This window comes from Sprattus sprattus (genome assembly GCF_963457725.1).
Source record: "Sprattus sprattus genome assembly, chromosome: 5".
Taxonomy (NCBI): domain Eukaryota; kingdom Metazoa; phylum Chordata; class Actinopteri; order Clupeiformes; family Clupeidae; genus Sprattus; species Sprattus sprattus.
Window position 1 is genome coordinate 20,270,183 of NC_137924.1, and position 19,912 is coordinate 20,290,094.

The 19,912-nt window shown below is 43.1% G+C and overlaps 2 protein-coding genes across 2 annotated transcripts; one reads left to right on the plus strand and one right to left on the minus strand.

Annotated features, from left to right (window-relative positions):
- Positions 1 to 439: 439 nt before the first annotated feature.
- Positions 440 to 5,254, plus strand: mob4 (MOB family member 4, phocein). The gene is made up of 8 exons (XM_080838536.1): positions 440 to 509; positions 2,240 to 2,302; positions 2,893 to 2,993; positions 3,227 to 3,269; positions 3,425 to 3,511; positions 3,696 to 3,775; positions 4,278 to 4,389; positions 4,661 to 5,254. The coding sequence occupies exons 1-8, from the start codon at positions 450 to 452 to the stop codon at positions 4,793 to 4,795; spliced, it is 681 nt and encodes a 226-aa protein (XP_080694662.1). The 5' UTR covers positions 440 to 449; the 3' UTR covers positions 4,796 to 5,254.
- A 370-nt stretch (positions 5,255 to 5,624) lies between these two features.
- Positions 5,625 to 19,106, minus strand: rftn2 (raftlin family member 2). The gene is made up of 9 exons (XM_080838531.1): positions 18,531 to 19,106; positions 14,053 to 14,233; positions 11,399 to 11,507; positions 10,938 to 11,112; positions 9,456 to 9,674; positions 8,167 to 8,273; positions 7,973 to 8,076; positions 7,722 to 7,800; positions 5,625 to 7,424 (listed from the first exon to the last, which is right to left on the minus strand). The coding sequence occupies exons 1-9, from the start codon at positions 18,667 to 18,669 to the stop codon at positions 7,224 to 7,226; spliced, it is 1,314 nt and encodes a 437-aa protein (XP_080694657.1). The 5' UTR covers positions 18,670 to 19,106; the 3' UTR covers positions 5,625 to 7,223.
- Positions 19,107 to 19,912: the final 806 nt, after the last annotated feature.

A 19,912-nucleotide genomic window follows, 5' to 3' on the forward strand; every position in this document is an offset into this window, starting at 1 on the left:
ATATGTGTCTTATGATATATATATATATATATAAAATACAGTAGCCTACTGTGCAAAAGTTTTCTTCGATATTAGTGTGTGTATCTATTTTGAACGAAGTTTCAAACGTGCCTACACACTGTGCCATGGACAGTATTTTGATAATTACTATTAGCGTATTTATTACAACTCAATTCATTTGTTCTGGTTTAATGTAGGCCTATTTAACAGTGTGCATTTCCGATTGCCACATGACTTTGCCACTGTGACACATGACCTGAACAACGTAATGTCGGTATGTGCCCCGTGAGCTTTATGAATTTCAGTGATGTCTCCGAGTGTCCTTTCTACTCAAAACTTTGCATGGCACTAGTAGAGGAGTGGAATGAACTCATCTTTGGCTACTCCATCAGTACCATCGCCGCTTGTAGAAAGCGTCATCGACAGTCGCATCCGGGAATTCTGTCGAGATGGTCATGGCGGAGGGTACTGCTGTTCTGAGGAGGAATCGGCCAGGCACTAAGGCGAAGGTATTTTATCATTGTCTGAATTCAATAAAGACCCAGAACAAACTATCCAATGCTGTTAGTTGAACCCCAGGTCTGGTTTAAGAAAATTGTGACAGCGGCCAACCAACATTAGCACCCAGTAGAAGTCGCTTACAGCCAGCTAGCGCTAGCCCTTTGACGTTAACGACAGCTAAGTTAAGTTAGCTTGCAAAAGCAGGAAATGTCGAAATTTTGACTGGACTGTGTATGTTAAATAATATGTCGATAGTTTTCAGTCAGCCTGCGTACAAGCTAATTTGGGAACATTGTTTACATGACTGAGTTTAGGAACATCAACCAACCTAGTGTAAATCTGACTGCTTGCTAACCAGTGCCAGCCTAGCCAGCTTTCTGGTCAACAGTGGAAATAGCAAACATTGGCTCGCTGGCTGAGTTATATTGCTCGTTTTGAAAAGCAAGGACTAAATAGTCCAACGCTGGTTCTGTCTTAAGGGTTAACGTTAACTACTACTTGGGTCATCTTCTAACACTAACTTTAGTTTATTCGAGGAACAAATACCGTTATGCTAACAGTGGAGCATTGGTTAGACACAAGTTGACAACAATGTGGCGCAGTGCATTCAGGGAGTGAACCTTGTGAAGTCTGACATCTACTCAGTCAGATGACTTCATCGATGGAATAGCGGTTTTCTGCTTTATATGGGTATGTCTTTGATGTTGCAAAGCATTCGATGTGGTTTGTCGAAATCCACAATGCTGGTTAAGATTAGTTAACTGAAGAAAGACAGTCACTCGAGCTAGCTAAATCATAACTGATACACCGACTACGGTACCGATTCACGTACGTTTCACGTAAGCTTCGTTCCCAGTGAGATTAAGGTAAAGTTTAGGTGTGAATCCATTTGTAATGCATGGGTTTGAGTGTACACATTCACTACCTCTCAGTGTGAATAACTCTTGATGGAAGGGTGTTCTCTAGTAGATTATCACTGTGATCTGATTTACAATGCTGCTGCTACCAAATGTTGTATGTACATAGTCATGTCTGTCAAAGTGGCCTAGAGATATATGGTTTTGAGGGTCAATTGGCGCCTATATGTCTGGCTAGAGCTTCTTACTAAGAAAGGGTCCAGATATAGTGGAGAGAGTCGTTGCACCTAGTGTGACCTTCGGTGTAAGAATATGTCGCAACTGTTGGGTGTGTTATTTACGCCTGCTTTAGTGGTATAATTTAGGGGCTTCTTGAACATTCTGTGCAGAGACACCACAAAAACATTTCAGGGCCATCATAAAGACATCTTGAGATGATGGGAAGAGAAGACTCTTGAGATCTATCTTAGAAGCTCTGCTTTATTTTAAATCATTACATGTCTTCCTACTCTAGTGTCATCTGATGTGAAGTCTTCTTTTGAGATCTATCTTAGAAGCTCTGTTTTATTTTAAATCATTTAACGTCTTCCTACTCTAGTCTCATCTGATGTGAAGTCTTCTTTTGAGATCTATCTTAGTAGCTCTGTTTTATTTTAAATCATTAAATGTCTTCCTACTCTAGTGTCTTCTGATGTGAAGTCTTCTTTTGAGATCTATCTTAGTAGCTCTGTTTTATTTTAAATCATTAAATGTCTTCCTACTCTAGTGTCTTCTGATGTCAAGTCTTCTTTTCAGGGAAACGGTTATCTTTTATTCAGTTTAGAAAAACAATGCCATCGAAAAAAACTCCAAATCCATCACTCGTTTCCTTCCTTTGGCAGGATTTTTACAACTGGCCCGATGAGTCCTTTGAGGAGATGGACAGCACGTTAGCTGTCCAGCAGGTAACAAAAGCCATGTTCTCAGTCTTAAAGCTTCTCATGTAAAGATGAAAGACGATCCTCACAGCATGAGGATAGAAACTGTAAGAGCAAGTTACACATGTCTGATGGATTACTCATTCATAATAGCAGTGTTTCTTTAAGCAGCTACATGCCATCACAGCAGATACCACAACATGTATGATTCATGGGAAGCAGAACTTGATAGAACATGAAGCTGTATGTGTACCTGACCGATAAACCCATGTCCATCACCTGTATCTATTGTCACTAGTTCTGATACTGGAAATTAAACCACAAACCTTCAGTCAGTCTGCTCCATTTTTTTTACCTTTGGTAGAGTCTCAACAGCCTTTACCGCATGACTAACCAGTTTATGGCAATGGCAAAAGCTGTCTATGCATCGAATCAAAGCAAGGCCACTGATTATCATCAGAGCAGGTCCTAAGTGGCTTTTATATTCAATGCATCTGCAGACTGCAGGTAATTGGTAGTTTGAAGAAGGAAATGGTTTTGGGAGTATTGCTGTGTTGTGATGTCCTGTGCAGGTCTGTGTATTTCATTTGTTTTTGTTGATTTGTTTTTGCACTCAGTACATCCAGCAGAACATCCGCTCTGACTGCTCCAATATTGACAAGATCCTAGAGCCACCGGAAGGCCAAGATGAGGGTGTTTGGAAATATGAGCACTTAAGGTAAGAGCTGACTACAGCCACTCTGTGTGAAGGCCAGGGCTTACTCAACTGAATTGAATGGGTTTGGGCTCATTCACAAACTCACAAAAATGTGTGTTCTATTTTATTTTTTTAAGGCAAGGCAGGGTTTAAACTAAATATTCCTCGTTCCATATTATCATAAATGTGTTTTTGTAGTACATCGTGCTTGTTATGGAAGCAATTAATAAGTACTTCCTGTATTTTATTTACAGGCAGTTTTGTTTGGAGCTAAATGGACTGGCTGTCAAACTACAGGTATCTGTCCTCATTTTGATGTTTAGCATCCTTGCTCTTGTCTCAGCTGGGTTTGTTTTCGATGCTAGTGCTAAGGTTTTGAGACTTTCTTTGAAACGTTTAAGGGTGTATGTATATAATGACTTCACTCTGAGGTTATCATCTTGCCTGAACAGGGTGAGTGTCACCCAGACACATGTACCCAGATGACCGCAACAGAGCAGTGGATCTTCCTCTGTGCAGCACACAAGACACCAAAAGAGGTGAGCAGCCAGACCAGTCCACCTCCATGGAACGCCTGGGTCCCCGTGCTGTGTGCACTCTTTATTACACCGTAACAATTCAAGTGAAATTGTCTGAGAAAAATATGAGGTCTGTCAAGTTCCTTTGCCTCCTTGTCTGTTTGGGCGCAATCTCGCCGTTAACATGTTCCTTTGCTCCTTACAGTGTCCAGCCATCGACTACACAAGGCACACCCTGGATGGAGCAGCCTGCCTTCTGAACAGCAACAAGTATTTCCCTAGCCGGTGAGTAAGTAAACTCTGCAGTTAGTTGACTAGACTCGCAGATCAGAAGGGCTCAATGGTGAATGTGGCAGTTTGTAATTTCACGAATGGACTGGATTAATAGTTAAATGTTTTATAAAAAGCAGCAGATGTATATCTCTGAGCTCTGTGTACAACAGCGTAAATGTTCCCCCTGAGCATTGGTACTAATTGGACTTAGCTGCAAAAGGATTAAAATAAAAATATTATTCACTTCATGAAACCATTCATCTACCCTGAAATACTAAAAATAACCAGCCAAACAAAAATTATTTAAATGTAGTTGTGTTCTGGTGTCAGAGTGGGGAGGTATAGGGTTCTACTTTGGTATCATACTGTGTGCCACGAGAGCACTCTGTGCTTATTCACAAGAAACCAGTAGTTAATTTGGAACTTATTTTCCAATTTTGAGTTTTTTTTTTTTACAAGCACAAAGCAGACATGTTTTGATGTAAACCTGGGTTGTGTCTGCTTCTCTCCACAGTGTCAGCATTAAAGAGTCGTCCGTAGCCAAACTGGGATCAGTCTGCCGTCGCATCTACAGGATTTTCTCCCACGCCTACTTCCACCATCGGCAGATATTTGACAAATACGAGGTAAAAGCCATTTCCAATGCATAGAGGCAATGCTCTTTTGTTTGTCAGGAGCAGTTTCCCATTCAGACAGAAGGTGGCAGTGTTGAGCCAACTCTGGTCTAGACAGATCCAGTGCTGACAGCTGTGGGAGTACTCCTTGCAACCTCACAAATGATCACCACTTATGTAACGTCTATTAATAAACCTACGTTTCTGATGTGTGTACTGCGAGTGTGTAGGAGCCAGTGGCACCACCTGAACCTCACAACTTCCTTCTCCTCCCCCCCGCCAGAACGAGACCTTCCTGTGCCACCGCTTCACGCGCTTCGTCATGAAGTACAACCTGATGTCCAAGGACAACCTGATCGTGCCCATCCTGGAGGAGGAGGTGCAGAACTCTGCCGCCACAGGGGAGAGCGAGGCCTGAGACGGAGGACACGGCGGCGATGGTGGCAGCTGCAGCAGTGTGTTCTGCAGCTATGCCCAGTGCCCCTCCCTCCCATCCCAACCCATCCTCCCAACGCCCATCCATCCTCAAAAAAGGAATAATCTTTTTTGATTTGTTGTTTTCTGAGCAGCTTAGACTTGACACATGCATACTCTGGTGTGCCCCTTGTATATATGACCACCCCCGTCCCCTCCACCCTCTTGGCTTTTATTCTAACAATCATGTCTGTCGTGGGTGTTTCAGCTTTAAGGTTCTCTCTCTCTCTCTCTTACGTTTGAGCGTGGTTGTATCCCACCCCCCGTACCCCCTGCACCGTCATTATTAAGTTATTTAATGGGGAAAGGCACATGGCCTTATCCACAATTTTTGTTTTTATTTTTCTTAAATGATGAACTAAAGTTTGATATTTTCATGTCTTAATTAAAAAAAAAAACTTGTACCCAGAAATTGGGTTGTGTTATCATTACCGTATAAGTACACACAAAAGCGTGTAAAAATACACACTCTTTGAATAGCTTAACTGAATAAGCACTTACTGATCAATCCATGTTTTATCACAGGATTTTAGTGCTGCAGAAGATGCATCCGGGTGCTCTTGCATAAAGGCGTAGATTTACTTTCATCAAGGCTGTCCATCGTTAGGCTTTCCTTACTATGATGTCTGTATTAACGAAGAATCACTGACTTATTCCATCATGACAAAAGCAAAACATGTTTTCTTATAAAGGACACTGGAACTCCAATGGGAAATCGCTATTTTAATGATATAAACACCAACAGAATTTACAATGTTGAAATTGAAATACTGCAGCAGGTTGGTAATACTGTCATTAATGGCATTCACCATCTTAAAAAATCTGTCAATTATAAAATAAGACAATATTTTCATGGGTTACTTTTAATATACAGCAGCATGAGGTTCTGGTATAAGCATTTGAAAAAAAAAAAAGGTCACAAGCAACACTTAGAGAACTTAGATTTGTCTGAATGTCCAGAACTATACTCAACTAAAGGTAAAGGTGATTTAAAATAGTTTAAACCATCGACATAGCCCTCTTTTATCATTTAGATCTTTAAAGTGTAAAAGGACAAAAAAAAACAATGCACACAAATGGATAACTCATAAGAGCTATTCTGTACATCTTATGTGTCATTTGTGATAAGTAAAGAACTCTTAGCATGGTCTGATATGTCAAATCTCCTGAAAATAAACTGAAATGAAAAAATCAGCAGCTGCTGTCACTATTAAAATGAACAGTTTATACTGGTACCTTCCATTTTCAAGATGATTGTCAGAACAAACATGAAACGAAGCTGACAGAGACAACCTGTTGGAAAAGGAGCACCATTTATTTTATCTGGCAAGTGTGGGTTTGCCAGTGCAAACGTTTAAGGGTTTGCGACAGTTACAGCAGTTCTAGTCCTGGTCACACCAGCCATTTACACATCCGAGTATGAAAAGATAACAAACGCACACACACACCTACTTGCAGGAAGTGTGAACTGTGAACCCCCGGTCGAAACTCAAGTGTTTCCAAAAGAAGATAGTGGTGTTCAGTGTTATAACTGAGGTCTGGACAATCTCAGTACGGTCAGAAGCACCTTAGGATTTACACACCTGATAAATGTTTACATCCTGCCGATGACCGCTAACAGGATATGAAAAAAGTTAGTTTTTCCTTTGTTTTGCTCTGTGTGTGTGAGTGAGTGAGTGAGTGCCAGAGCAAGGTTGTGTTGTGACCTTAAGTTATATTGTTGAACAGAACAAATCAAAGTTTTGGTGGAAAATGTAAATTAAAAGACACAGGTGACAAGAACAAGAAGTTTGTGGGGGTGAGATTATGAAGTTAGGGGGAACGGTTTGAAATATTTAGATCCATCCCATCCCAAGTTGAGTCTGTGTCTAATATTTCCCTGTGTCTTTCCCCTAGGCTTCCAGTGGACACCTGGTGCTTGGTTACGGTGTGAGTGAGAAAATGTGAGAATTTAGACTGGGTGAAGCTGTCAAAATAAACAGTTGGGTACTTTTGTATTTTTTCCCTTTCCTTTTCAGTTAAGCCGGCCTGTCCTACAAAAATAAAATAAAAACACTGAGATGACCATGATGATGTATAAATACTTCTACTGGTAAGTATGGCTTCATAATAAAAAGTGCTAGAAGTGATTCTAAAATATGCTCTTTGTTAGGAAGGGTTAGGGGCCCTCATATTTTACAAATCCCAATTTCTTTTCTTTTTTTCGACTGCACATTGGCTTGCAAAACATGGCCAAAATGAGCAGCCTACAAGTGTCCTCCTTCCTCCACCCAGTCAGTCTTTAAGGTCAGAGGTCATCGAACAAGCAACAATGTGGGTAAAAATCAGCCCGTAAGGGCCAGGAGACTGGGTTTTGACGAATGGGGGGTTTGTTACATGCATGTGACCTCAGCCGCTCCGTCGTCCTGTTCGAAGCCGCCCTCCTCCAGGTGGGAGAGGGCGCTGGAGTAGCCGCCCCCAAACACAGGAAACCCCCCGATGCCCCCTGAACATGGCGACAGCTCTTCAGTCTGAGGGCTACCCACACCGCGACTCACAGACCGATTGGACACCTCACTCCGTGAGGATGCAGCCTGAGAGAGACCAAGGAAGAGTAGCAGAGATAGAGGAAGAGCAGGAGGAGGAAGGAAGGAAAGACGGGGGGGCGGGAGAGATAGCGATAGATTCATAAGATATGAGCATCCTCTTCTGGTACTAGTGCCAAGTTCAGTTTGGGGATGTTTATGTCAAAACAGCGTAATTTCCTTCACAAAGATAGCTGGTGATTATAATGGCAGCCAACCTGAGGCTCATAAGTTATGGATGTTTTGTAGATGAAATCACATGCTGTGGATAAGCACCTATTCAGCCATCAGTGTAAAGACTCTTACCTGGTTCTGTTGCTGTACCGAAGGATTCCTAACTGGTCTTTGAAGGAACACAACTTGCTTTGTGGCCAAATTCCCATCGCTATAGCAACACAGAGGAGTTGATGAAAATATCAGATAGGTAGTTTTCCTAACACTCAACGGGAATATGTAAAGACTATTATGTTAGTGGTGTTTTGATTTGAACAGATTAAGACTAGGGTCCAGTATCTATGTATTTGTGTGTGCCTTTGGTAGGTGTGTGTGTCACCTACCTGTCATGGCGGATAATAGGTGTAGGCAGCACACATGTGAGCAGCCAGCCAAACTCTGACAGTGTGTGAAGCAGTGGCCCATAGTCGGTTTTCACATTCGAGGCCTGGTTGGACCAGAGGAAAGACTTCTAACACATATCTATCACATTCAAAGCATTAGACAAAACCCGAGGCACCAATTCAGGTCAGCTCACCTCAATCACAGTCCACTGCTCCACCACAATGGTGTCATTGGCAGGAGGGGCCATGCTGCGTTCCTCATACACGAACAGCCCTTCTAAAGACCTGGGAACAGGCTCACCTATGGGGTGAAACACAGCAGATAACTCTACATGCTTGGTGATGACAACAGAAATGATCCCGTACTTCAATGTGTAAAGCAACAATACGTAGGTTTAAACCCAGGTCCTGACAGAATTGTGTGTGTGTGAGTGTGTGTGTGTGTGTGTGTGTGTGAGTGTGTGTGTGAGTATGTGTGTGTGTGTGTTAGTGAGAGAGAGTGGAAGATTCAGGAATTCAATCAAGCAGCCGCCAGAATTTCTCTTCCTGACCTAATAAAGCTGACAATGAACTACTTTCTGACAGTTAGACAAATGTGTGTGTGTGTGTGTGTGTGTGTGTGTGTGTGTGTGTGTGTGTGTGTGTGAACGCGTACGCATGTGACGGGAGCTGTTTTTTTAGGGTGGAAAGTGTTAGAGCATGTTCTTCCATGTTCTACATTTACAGGCCCCAGATGTCTGTGAGTGTGTCTGATTTAGCTCCTGCCATGCTGTGGTGAAACAGGAAGTGAGGTCGCAAGGTTGGGAGGCAAGCTCTAAATATAGCCCTGTGAGGGAAGATGAGGAGGGAGAGAGGAAGTCAACCATCGGGAGAGAAGGATTGGAGGGTTAAAAAAAAAAGAGCGAGAAAATGGAGGGAGGTGAAGAAGGAGTGCAAAATATGGAGCGATTTCAGTGATCTTTGATAACAATGTGGAGATCAGGGGAGGACAAAAAAGATAAAGAGGCAGATGTGGATCCACAAGAGATGTACTAGGACAAAGTGCTCTTAATCCCTTTCTCTCTTATTTCTGTTAAGCTCATCCTTTGCTTTGAAAGATGAGAGGAAGCTAGCCTTCTGTTTACAAAAGTGTTTGAAGCATACCTGTTCCAGAGCAAAAAACAGGGCTAGTAGAAGTCCATGTATGTGGCTAAACACTGCCCTACTGATCTGCTTAAATTGGGTTTGTGGTGAATCAACCAGTGAGAGACAATAAAGAACATGGGTTTGCAATGTATGTTTTGAGGGGATAGAGATATATGACATAGAGTATATGACTCATTAGGGTAACAAACCAAGAATAAAAAACAGATTGACGGCATATGTTGAGTGCTAACTTTGAGCCACTGAAAATATGATATTAAACATTAATTCACAAATACTCTCTTACTTCTGTGTTTAGACAAAACACAGACTGGATTTCCAGTTTCGGAGATTTAATCACCTTTGGGCGTGTCCCAATACACAAACGAGTCGACCAATGACCAGCCCTTGCGATAGTAGGCGGCAGTCAGCTCCAGCCAATCAGCTTCCAAGGCGCTGACCACCTGTCCCTTCCTGGCTACACGCATGGAGAGTGCCCCCTGGTGGTAAACGCACCCCTGGGCATCCAGGGGGGTACATCCAGCAGCCCAGGAGTGGAACAGCACCATAAGCCTCAAATCTGGATTGGAGAAAAACAGTTAGAGGGATGCAAATAAACCTCAAACCTCAAACATCTCAGAGAATCAACAATGAATCTGACCTCTAAAACTAAGGCTTTTGAAACACCTTCTTAAACATTGACTCTTTTTACTTCCTGTCAGCTATCAAGTAAGTACATGCCCTGAGAAGCACCACTGCCAGAGTTCCAAAATGTTTTATGGTTCTCCCTTGCTATCAACCATTATCAGCGCAGCCTGTTGGAAGAATTTGTATATGTTTGTGTGTCAGTCTTCGAGCGTACACCACAGCCGGAAGTGTGTATTCAGGGCAGAGGTAATTGCCTTTAGACTGAGAAGAGACACTGGTGATCTCTTAGCCATTTGTTTTCAGCTTCCCCTAACTGCTGCCAGGATCCCATACTGCAACAGATTTCTCCAGTAGCACCATGACTAATGAACATAATGTACCGTCAAAGCGCTCCATCACGAGCAGACACATTTCTTTGCTTGTGTATTATTGAACCTCTACGCAGACACGTACACACACAGGCCAACAACTCTCCACAGCAGAGCAGTTACTGGGGTTGGTTATACCTCTGGTTCACTAGGGCACTACATGTCCTTCAAGGGCTCCAGTGAACTGAGAGAGAGCCCAGAGGCAACAGCTACTGACTACAGCTCACATTAGTAGCACACAAATCAAGGGTTAAATTGAGCTAACCTGACACTTTGGGAGGGGGGGCAGGAAGAGATTATGGGGGAGATAAAGAGGACAAGGAAAAGAGAGACAGAGCCTAGAGACCCTGTTGTTGCTGCTGCTGCTGTTGTTGTTATTGAATAGGGTTTAACAGCTGAAAATAGTGTCTTTGTTACCAACTCCATCAACAAATGGTTAGTGAGGAAATGACAATCCAATTTAAATGGTAGGCATGAAGGACACTGCCCTGGCGTAAAGAAGGACTTGCATTGTAAAGCACATAAGAAGAATATCATAATCATCAAAGTCAAACGTATATGATATGAATCACCATTTTCCCATGTTCCCATTTATCATGTTGCCTTTCCAAGACAGTTTCAGAATAGTCTGGTCGAGAGTGCATGATTGTGCATCTGCATGTACAGCACACGCCCTGAAAGAGCCTTGGAAAATTCTGAAAGTTTGTTTGAAAACAACCACTGCACCAACAATCTTAATAGCAAAGCTCAGACCAGTTATTAAAGGAATGTGTCTATTGTGGATGAACCAAGATATTTGAGTCATGCGCAATTGTCCACCATCTCACCTGGACTGCATCCTCCATTCTCCAGGTCCCTCTCCCCAGGTGGGGTGCGTGGAGGGGTCCTGGGCGGGGAGCGGCATCCCCTTGTGGGGCTGGACACCCGGCTACCGCTGCCCCCTCCAGCCTGCTGAATCACGGAGGCAACAAATCGCACCCCTCCTCTCGCACTACTGTTCACCTGGAGAACAGAGCATTTCGTAGCAGCTTAAAAGCAAGTCCTATGGCTGCTAAAATGGAGGAGGTATACAAACAGTCTTAACACAGGTAAATCCTTGGTACTGAACCTTTAGGTAAAACGAGATGGTAAATCTGAGTAAGATGGCTACCGTCAGTCTGAGGTGAGGAAAAAATTAAGAAAAGGCTATGGAAGCCAATAAGGCATTCCCTCCTCCACACACACAGAGAGAGACACATAAACATACATAAACACACACGTAAAAACAAGTTTGGTTTAAAGCACTAACCCGGTCGATGAGAGCTCTGACGGTGTCACCGGTCAGGTGGTCTCCGGGCAGAGGCCACTCCTCTACCCTTAGCACGGGCACACTGTGGCACATGGGCACCGCATGCTTACTGCAGCACAGACACACACACACACACACACACACACACACACACACACACACACACACACACACACACACACACACACACACACACACACACATATGGTCAGTGTTTACACATGTACAAAACCACAAACAAAGCAAATGTCAAAACATTGTTTAAACGATGATGTATTCCTGAAAGCTGAATTGGCAGTGTGAAAACCATTGAGGGGTCATCAACAGGTAAGCAGAATTTGCGTTATGTTTCCAGCACCTGAGTACTTTATCCTCAAAAAAAAAACATTGGTGGCTACCCTCAATGTACGTGAAAAATACATGACAAGTCCACTACTACATCCAATTGGAACAAGTGACATTTGCGCTAGTCACATGGAAATCTTACATGGACCAAATAGGGCTGAACGATTTGGGAAAATAATCTAATTGCGTTTTTCCCCCAAAATATTGCGATTGCGATTCGATATGCGATTTATTTCAATGTTATCCTCTTTTTTTCTACAACAAAACGTACTGAATGATTTAAATATGACACAATATTAGATACATTTAGTGTGAAATATTCTTTCCCACATTTTACATTTGTATTTAACTGCTCATTACAGAAACAAATCGGTGGCTTTGCCACTGTGCATTTAAGTTATTTAAACAAAGTCAAGTATAAACATAAGGCATGCACTTTTTAAATTGGCGTTATGCAGTAATTGTACTTCAGGGTTAGGGTTAGGATAAGCAGTTTTACCTTAAAATAACAGCTTTGAAAATTGGGGCGCTACAATGACTTTTAATATGGAGAATCGCCTCTGTGCCATTGCCATACCAGGGTCCGTTGGCAAATGACTGCGTTATGTAGGTTTGCCTGAAGCCGCCTGGTTTTTACTGTCTACCGAACTAGTAAGTAGCTTATTTGTCGTCTTGTGTTGCACTTGCTTGATGTTTGACTGTGTTAGGACAGTTGTTGACTAACTAGTTGGTCATAGTGTCAAAGTAAGCACATTTCAAGAGATTTCGCTAGTTTGAGCCACTAGCATCTCATTATTGATTAGCAAGTGATCCGTTATGCTGCTTTAATCACTGTGTGCAAAATTTTCCATCTTAATCGCGGTTTTTATTTAAGTTGCGGTTTGAAAATCGCGTCTCATCATATCGCGATTAAACCGCAAATGCAATTAATCATTCAGCCCTAGGACGAAACTAATAAAACTAATACCTAATGAAAACATCACAGTGGACCCCCTCGAAAACGAGATGTTACATTTCAAGGGGTTAATCCAGAATCTCCCCCCAAAAAAGGCTTACATAACATCATAGCATACTTCAATATCACTCTCTTAGTGGTGTGTTAAAAAACACAAGTGATCTGAAGACATCATAATATGAATGCATGGGAAATGTAATCATATTAATCAAACTCATTATTTAGAGAAACTTCTGGTCGTAAAAAAAGGGGTCAGAAAAAATTATGTTTATATGCTGAACTTGCTTTGCGATGTTTACTTGCTGGATGGGTCACAAGTCATCTGTGGACCCTGTGGGACAAGGGCCCCCATCCAGCTGGAGAGTTCATACTCAATTTGATCTGGCAGGCCAGTCTGCAGACATTTCTCATGAAAATTTCAGATGGCTTTGCATGACAAGAGTTAAGGCTTTTTTCCCCCAAGCATAACAGGAAGTGTGTATGTGCGCACTAGCTGGGGCTGCACTCGATGTGGGAAACGCTGCCAGGAATTCCCTTGTTAATAATATAATGGTAGTAACAGCATCAGAGAGGGAATGGAAACTCCAATGAGTGGCCTGCAACATCTTTGGATTCTCAAACCTCATTGGCTCCTTTCCTGTTGTCAAGAGCGAGACTTGTCCAATCAGGACCCCTGATTTTCAGCCTCACTATCTCCCCCACCCCTCTTTTCACCAAACTGTCTAAGCCCACCATGCAGTTCCATTAAATACGCAAGACCCCCTCATGCATGATTTAATATTTACTCGAAGGTGGGCTAGTCTGGGTCCAGGGGAGTATGGTGTGTAGAGGAGGGGGGGACCCTATTTGACCCCTGTCTGCTCCATAAAGGTCCATCATCTCACACCAATTCTTGACCTACACCTTTCAGAAGTTCCAGGAATCAAGTGAATATGAAACTCAAGGCTGAATATCCTTCTTATTAATATTTAATTTTTTCAAAAGTGGGCTTCCAGGATGTAATAACCCCCACAACTAAAGAAAGACATGTCTACCATGACGGAGGAAGATGACATAAGGACAACTTAAGCAATGAAGACCTGAGGACAACATGAATGACGGTGACCTGCGGACCACGTAGCATTGATGACCCGAAAGATAATTTAACCAATGATGACCTGGAGGCAACATTGCTAGTTTTGACCTGATGACAACATTGCCAAGGATGACCTGTGGGCAATATTGAGAACAATGAGCAGAGGAAAGTACAGACTATGACCAGAGGACATTACTAACAATGATGGCCTGAAGACAGCATGATCCAAGATGACCTGAGGACAACATGGCTTAGTGGACTGTGGGGGTTTGTCCATACCTTGGTCTGGGGCGAGTCAGGATGGCTCTGTAGAGCAGGCTGAGGGGGAGAGCCCTGGTGCGGCCAACGGAGAGGATGATGGGGTGGAGGGCAGCCAGCACATAGCCCTGGGTGTAGTAGGGCAGCAGGGCCTGGGGCAGCTCACACAGGGAGGACACGTACTGCACTGTGGGTCGACTGCCTGCAAATAAGAAGAATATATTGGTTGTTGAAAGGCCTCTCTTATTCCAGAGGTGAAAGAAATGAGATTAGATTACCTTTGAAAACCTTTGGGTCTATCTATGGAAACGAGTATATTCCAAGTACTATCAGTATCGCAGAAAGTACAATTAAAATACTGTATTATGATGAAGATAACTTTAGACACCTTAAGAGAAGCTGCTGTCTCTTAGATTTGTTTTGTGTCACTACGTAGTGACCCTACAGTGGGAGTGGTGATTTTGTTTCAGTGGGATGTGTTAGTGTGGTGTGGGACTGGTTTAATGCATGTCTCACTCACGTCTTATCCCTTTTAAAAGGACCCCCCCACCCCATCCCCGTCCCCCAACAGCACTTCCTGTGGTCACAAAGAGCTGCTGTTCATACAGAGCCCCCCACCCCACCCCCAAAAAACACATACACACTAGACACAACATTCCTCAAAGCACAATAAAATCACACACGCACACTCACACAAATAGTCCCTCTCAAGCACAAATCTAGAAAACTGGACATGTTTACACACTCAGAGAAAAACCTTACACATTCCTGCGCAAGCGGCCCTCACAACCCCCCTCCCAGAAGCAAGTTCCCACAGTCTGCCACTGCTTACACATAAACAGTTTGCTGCACAGCACACTTTCATGTGAATCTGGCAGTGAGAGTGACTGGGAATTAGCGCAGGGAGAAAAAAACAGCACAAAACACATTTTGGCAAGTAGCAATCCCAGGGGTAGTCTGGGGGTGGGGTGGGGTGGTTGTCTGTAAGACATGCAAGTCATGGGTATCTGAGACGCTTGAGTCGGGAGAGCCAGGGTGTGACACCCAACAAGTGCGCAACACCACACCTGAGCCAGGGATCCGTCTCTGGGGCGGCTGCCCCACGACCCCTGGGGGAGTCTGGGAGTGAGTGACAGCCCTGGTGGCAGTGGCATTCACATTCACACAGGCTCAGACGTGACACGGGCCACTGAGAGGCCTGTGCTTTTGTCCGACACAAGCTCACCCCCCCCCCCCCCCCCTGGCACCCCTCCTCCCTCCGTTAGCTCACACACTGAGCCCTCTGTTCTCAACTACGTGTGAGAGAAAAAAGAAAGAGGGGTTAAGAGAGAGAGAGAGAGAGAGAGAGAGAAAGGAGAACTAGAGGGGTAAAGAGAGTGAAAGGAAGGAGAGAGTGCAAGGAAAGATCGCTAGCACGAGAGAAGGGAAAACGAGAAAATTGAAAGAGTGACCACAACACATTGAGCAAAAGGAAAAGAAGGAAAGGAAAGAAAGATGGAGGAGAAAGGACAGGTTCAGAATGATCTGTGGGGAGAGGTCAATAAAGGGAGACCAACAGGAGTGAGGAAGAGCATGAGGCAACTGATGGAGAGAGAGAGGGAATGTTGAAATGTGAGGACAGTAGGGAGGGGGGCAACAGGCTTCTGGGGGAGAGGGGGGAAAAAGGGGGGTATGAGGGAGAGAGTGAGCGAGGAAAATAGGGAAAGGGAAAGAATTTATGGGGTGGATTTTATGAGGCAAAGACTTTGCAGGAAAGAAACAAGATTCATTTCAAAGCTTTGGAGAGTGGAAAAGAGGAACATATGAAAGAACGCACATTTTCGTTGTTTAAGAGGGAAACCAGAGATAAAAAGAAAGAAAATCTCGACCCGCATCTCAAAGCAAGTCACATGGCTTATGACCGCGACTGTGCAAACTATGAAACTGGCATGCCATGACATAAGTTAAACAGAGCTGTGTCTTGTCTATGCACATGTCTTTTTATCCTATCTGAACTTCCTTTAAAGGTCTCAGAATTGAGTGAAATGGATTGAACATTGACCAAATCACCATGCCTAGCTGTGGTGACCTTCTATTCTCCTCCAAATTTAATATAAAAATCATCGCCTTAATCTGAGTTAATCCACCATTTCTAGGGGTCCTAGATTAACAGGGAGAGAGATTATGCTAGATTGTGAGGCTGTGAACTCGAATGCCCCCTATGTGGTCTGAGAGGATTTCTCCCTAACCAGATAGGTGGGCCACAATCACAACAGTTGACCCACTTTGAGGTAGCCAAAGCAACGATGCCATGTCGTACAACAAAAGTAAAATGGAAAAACTAGTGAGAGAGTACCGAGAGTACTTCCAATTCTTTAGTTTCTGGATTTGAGAGAATAGCTCAGATTGATCTTTTGTGTTGACGCAGTGGCTACTGACAACATTTAAGCAGTCTGGTAATCTCTGTAAAGGCTGGTGGACTACGTGAAAGAGAGGTAGTCTCTGAGGAGAAATAATACGCACCCATTCCACCTCTCCCTCTCATTCACTCCACCTTCCATATTTCAAAGTGAAGCCCAAGGCCTGGTTTCATTTCAACACTGGAGGTTTGGGGCCCAGCTAATTGGTTGTCGGAAGCATTAGCCATTAGCTTCTTTGATCTTTTACCTCTAGACTCTATTTCCTATTGATGACATCCACCAGTGCTGCATGGGTGGCTCAGGAACAGTTTGTCCGAAAAGAGGCACTCTAGCTTCAAGATGGAGATTGGTCTAAGATGCTGACCCAGGATCAAGCATCCACAGTCTGCAGCTAAGACTTTGACATTTTGGGCAAAGGGAAAGCAGAGAAACTCATCCAAGGTGGGTGATTAAGGCCAATCTGCCTATAATCTGCCATCTTGGCTGGCCAACACTCGCGAAAAAATATAGTTTTCCAGAACCAAGGCTTGAGATGTATACTATACTGCTTACTGCCTGACAGTCTTGGCCTATAAATGTCGTAACATAAGTATAAGAGTCACAACAACCTACATATCCAACTATTTTTGCTGTGCAACCTGACATACAGCAACCAAGCAGAACAAATAGAGCTAGCACTGATGATTTCACTGTCAGCATAATGGTCTTTCTATTATGAATCTATCTGTACTGAACTAGGAGCATGGCAGACTCCCCTCAGGCATCAGAGCAAGCTGATCAGACATGTGCAGCCCAGGTGCTCTTATGGAATGGGGAACAGACTACACTGGCAAGGCTGTTGATTCATGCCCTGAGAACCATGTGCTCTGGAATCTCTCTCTCTCTCTCTCTCTCTCTCTCTCTCTCTCTCTCTCTCTCTCTCACTCTCATTTGGCTTGTGTGTTCACCTTTGTTTACCACTACAAAATGACATGATGGGATGGGTCTAAGATGATTAACTGTGCAACAATCTCTTTTGTCTAAAAAGGTTGCAAAAAACATCACATTCTGCAAAATTATTGTAAATTGAATGAATTTTCCTTCTAAGCGGCATTTTGACTTTGCCCAATGATTCATCGATGCTGAACAAAGCTACTTTTATATGAGAATTAGAGTTATTGGAGATAAAGTGAGAATCTATTTTGGACATCAATCACCTCTATGGATCAATGCGGTCATCATAATACTAAAAAACATTCAATGTAAAATTAGGCTTTAATACCACCCCCAACAATGGTAGTATATTGTCAGTGACTACGAATGATCAAGACAACAGGACAGCAGAGACAGCACTAGAAAAAAAAACTTTCAACCTTTTTCAGTCTAGTTGCATAACATACATCACAAGCATCGTTCAAGAACATTAGATTTAAGTGTCACTGGAAAAGAGATGTGTGTCGTCCACCAAAATCTCAGCTAAACAAATCAACGTCATGGGGTTTACCACTGTTCCTACAGCTACTGTAAAAAAGAAGTACAGTCAAAAGGCACTACATCAGTCCGAAACTACATGAAAGTGTCATCTCACTTTATCCATAATTGTAAAAGCACGCTGAGCAACTCTAGGTGTGTATTCTGTCAATGACAGGCTCATACTGGCTGACCCAATGAGAATGAGCTGCTTTATTTCTGCATAAAAAAAAAAAATATCATAATTTATTTTCGAAATAGGTCAATCCCATTTATGACCACTACGAGTATGGTCTATTGGGTAAACGAACACTAGGTTCTGTCTTTCAAACCAAGACTAAATAAATAGAACGAGAAAGTGAGTCTGGGGTTGATGGAGCAGAAAAGACATCTCGTGTAGTACCAAGGCGTCCTCAAGTCTGCCTTTCGTTTCCATGTGGACACTCACATAAAGCAAGGAAGCGAGGGAAAAACCTCCCTGACCCATTTACAGTCTGCTGAGATAGGAAAGACTGTCAATACAAAGAGGGAACGATCCACTAAATTGTGAATGAAAATGTGTGCGTGTGTTAAGACTAACTAAAAACAGCTACTAAAAACAGTGTCAGAAACTTTGTGTGTGAGCTTAACATGTGTTTATAGGCTACATACCTTCTAAACTGAAGTCCAGCAAAACATAGTCGTAAACGGTGTCAGTTTTAGTCTCCACTTGCGGTCGTTTTAAAGTGGAGTAAATTTTCCCTGGGCTGCTATCCTCCGGATCTTCAAGTTTCCGTAAGCCGCATCCCATTGTGGCAGTAGATCCAGCTCACAGAAGGCCGAACACGGGGAAGACCCGTTCCGCCACACATTCACACACTTCACTGATGTTAGGGGCTAACGGTATAGTTTCTCCATCCCTGGCTATGGTGACTTAATCCGTGGGGGTAGTGGCACGACACCAGACAGCTGCCACAACTTTGACGGAGGCAGAAGCTGTTCCTACTAAGCATCAAACCAATTCGGAAAAACGAACGCCAATTTCTGAGCGGGTGAAAAAAGAAAGGGCGACCCACGCAAAACAGAGGACGTGTCGCTTCAAAACGTGCAAACTTACTGCTGAATTTAACAATGCATTTTTTTCTGTAGCATGTTAAGAGAACTACGAGCCCATTTCTTCCGTGAGTTGTGATGAGTAATCTACAGGAGGTTAAAAAAGAATATGAATCCTGTTTCAACAGAGGGAACCTAAACCTCCGAATGTTGAAAAGAAGCCGAATTCGGGCTGTTGTCTAGGAGGAGAAAGCGTGGCGCTCACAGTGGGAGTGAAATGGGAGGGACGTGGGAGGGCAATTTAGGGAGAAAAACATTAGTGCCCATCGCCCTTGGTCTGTTTCTGAAATGCTATATACAGTAGCTGTGGGGTGCGGAACAGGTAGATTTTCCAGGAATTTGGGAAGTGGGTCAGAAATACTGATATTTCGACGTCCAATATTCTAAATATTGTAGAATCCAATAAATCTGTAAACATAATAGAAACGGAAAAAATAGTAAGCTTCTCCAAATCTTTAATGTCAAATAAAGTATGTAATACATACATTATTTTGGTATGTATTGGTAGATTATAAGTAGACCTATGTTGTGCCATTTCCTTTAAGTGTTCTTTATCCTGAAAATGTTATTACTGGCACAGGCTATCTAAGATGTGAAGTCAGGTGGTTATAGTGCACCTGAAACAGTGTAGCTGTTACATTGTAGCAATAACAGCCTGCAGTTCAAAGTGCTTTATGAGATAGGACCTGCATTTTCCACTTTAAGACAGATCAAAGGTTGTTAGCCGATAGGTTTATTCCTTAAATGCGCTGCGTGACACATCTGTGAAATTCTGGGATTAAATGTCTTCCTTTTTAAGGAAAGACAGTTGTGTTTCTGCCGGATCCATCCTCAGGAGGATGCAGTTTTCCTAGAGTTCAGCACAGTCATGAAAAATATTTAGTATAGGCTCTGGATCTGTGGGTCCCCCAGCTCTCTGTTGTAAATGCTTCTATCTTTAA

Coding starts and splice junctions, on each gene's coding strand:
- mob4 (XM_080838536.1), top strand. CDS start 450: ATGGTCATGGCGGAGGGTACTGCTGTTCTGAGGAGGAATCGGCCAGGC. Junction 3,270..3,424: donor GACTGGCTGTCAAACTACAG/GTATCTGTCCTC, acceptor TTGCCTGAACAG/GGTGAGTGTCACCCAGACAC. Junction 3,776..4,277: donor AACAAGTATTTCCCTAGCCG/GTGAGTAAGTAA, acceptor TTCTCTCCACAG/TGTCAGCATTAAAGAGTCGT.
- rftn2 (XM_080838531.1), bottom strand. CDS start 18,669: ATGGGATGCGGCTTACGGAAACTTGAAGATCCGGAGGATAGCAGCCCA. Junction 8,077..8,166: donor AGCAGTGGACTGTGATTGAG/GTGAGCTGACCT, acceptor TGGTCCAACCAG/GCCTCGAATGTGAAAACCGA. Junction 7,425..7,721: donor CGGTACAGCAACAGAACCAG/GTAAGAGTCTTT, acceptor GGTCTCTCTCAG/GCTGCATCCTCACGGAGTGA.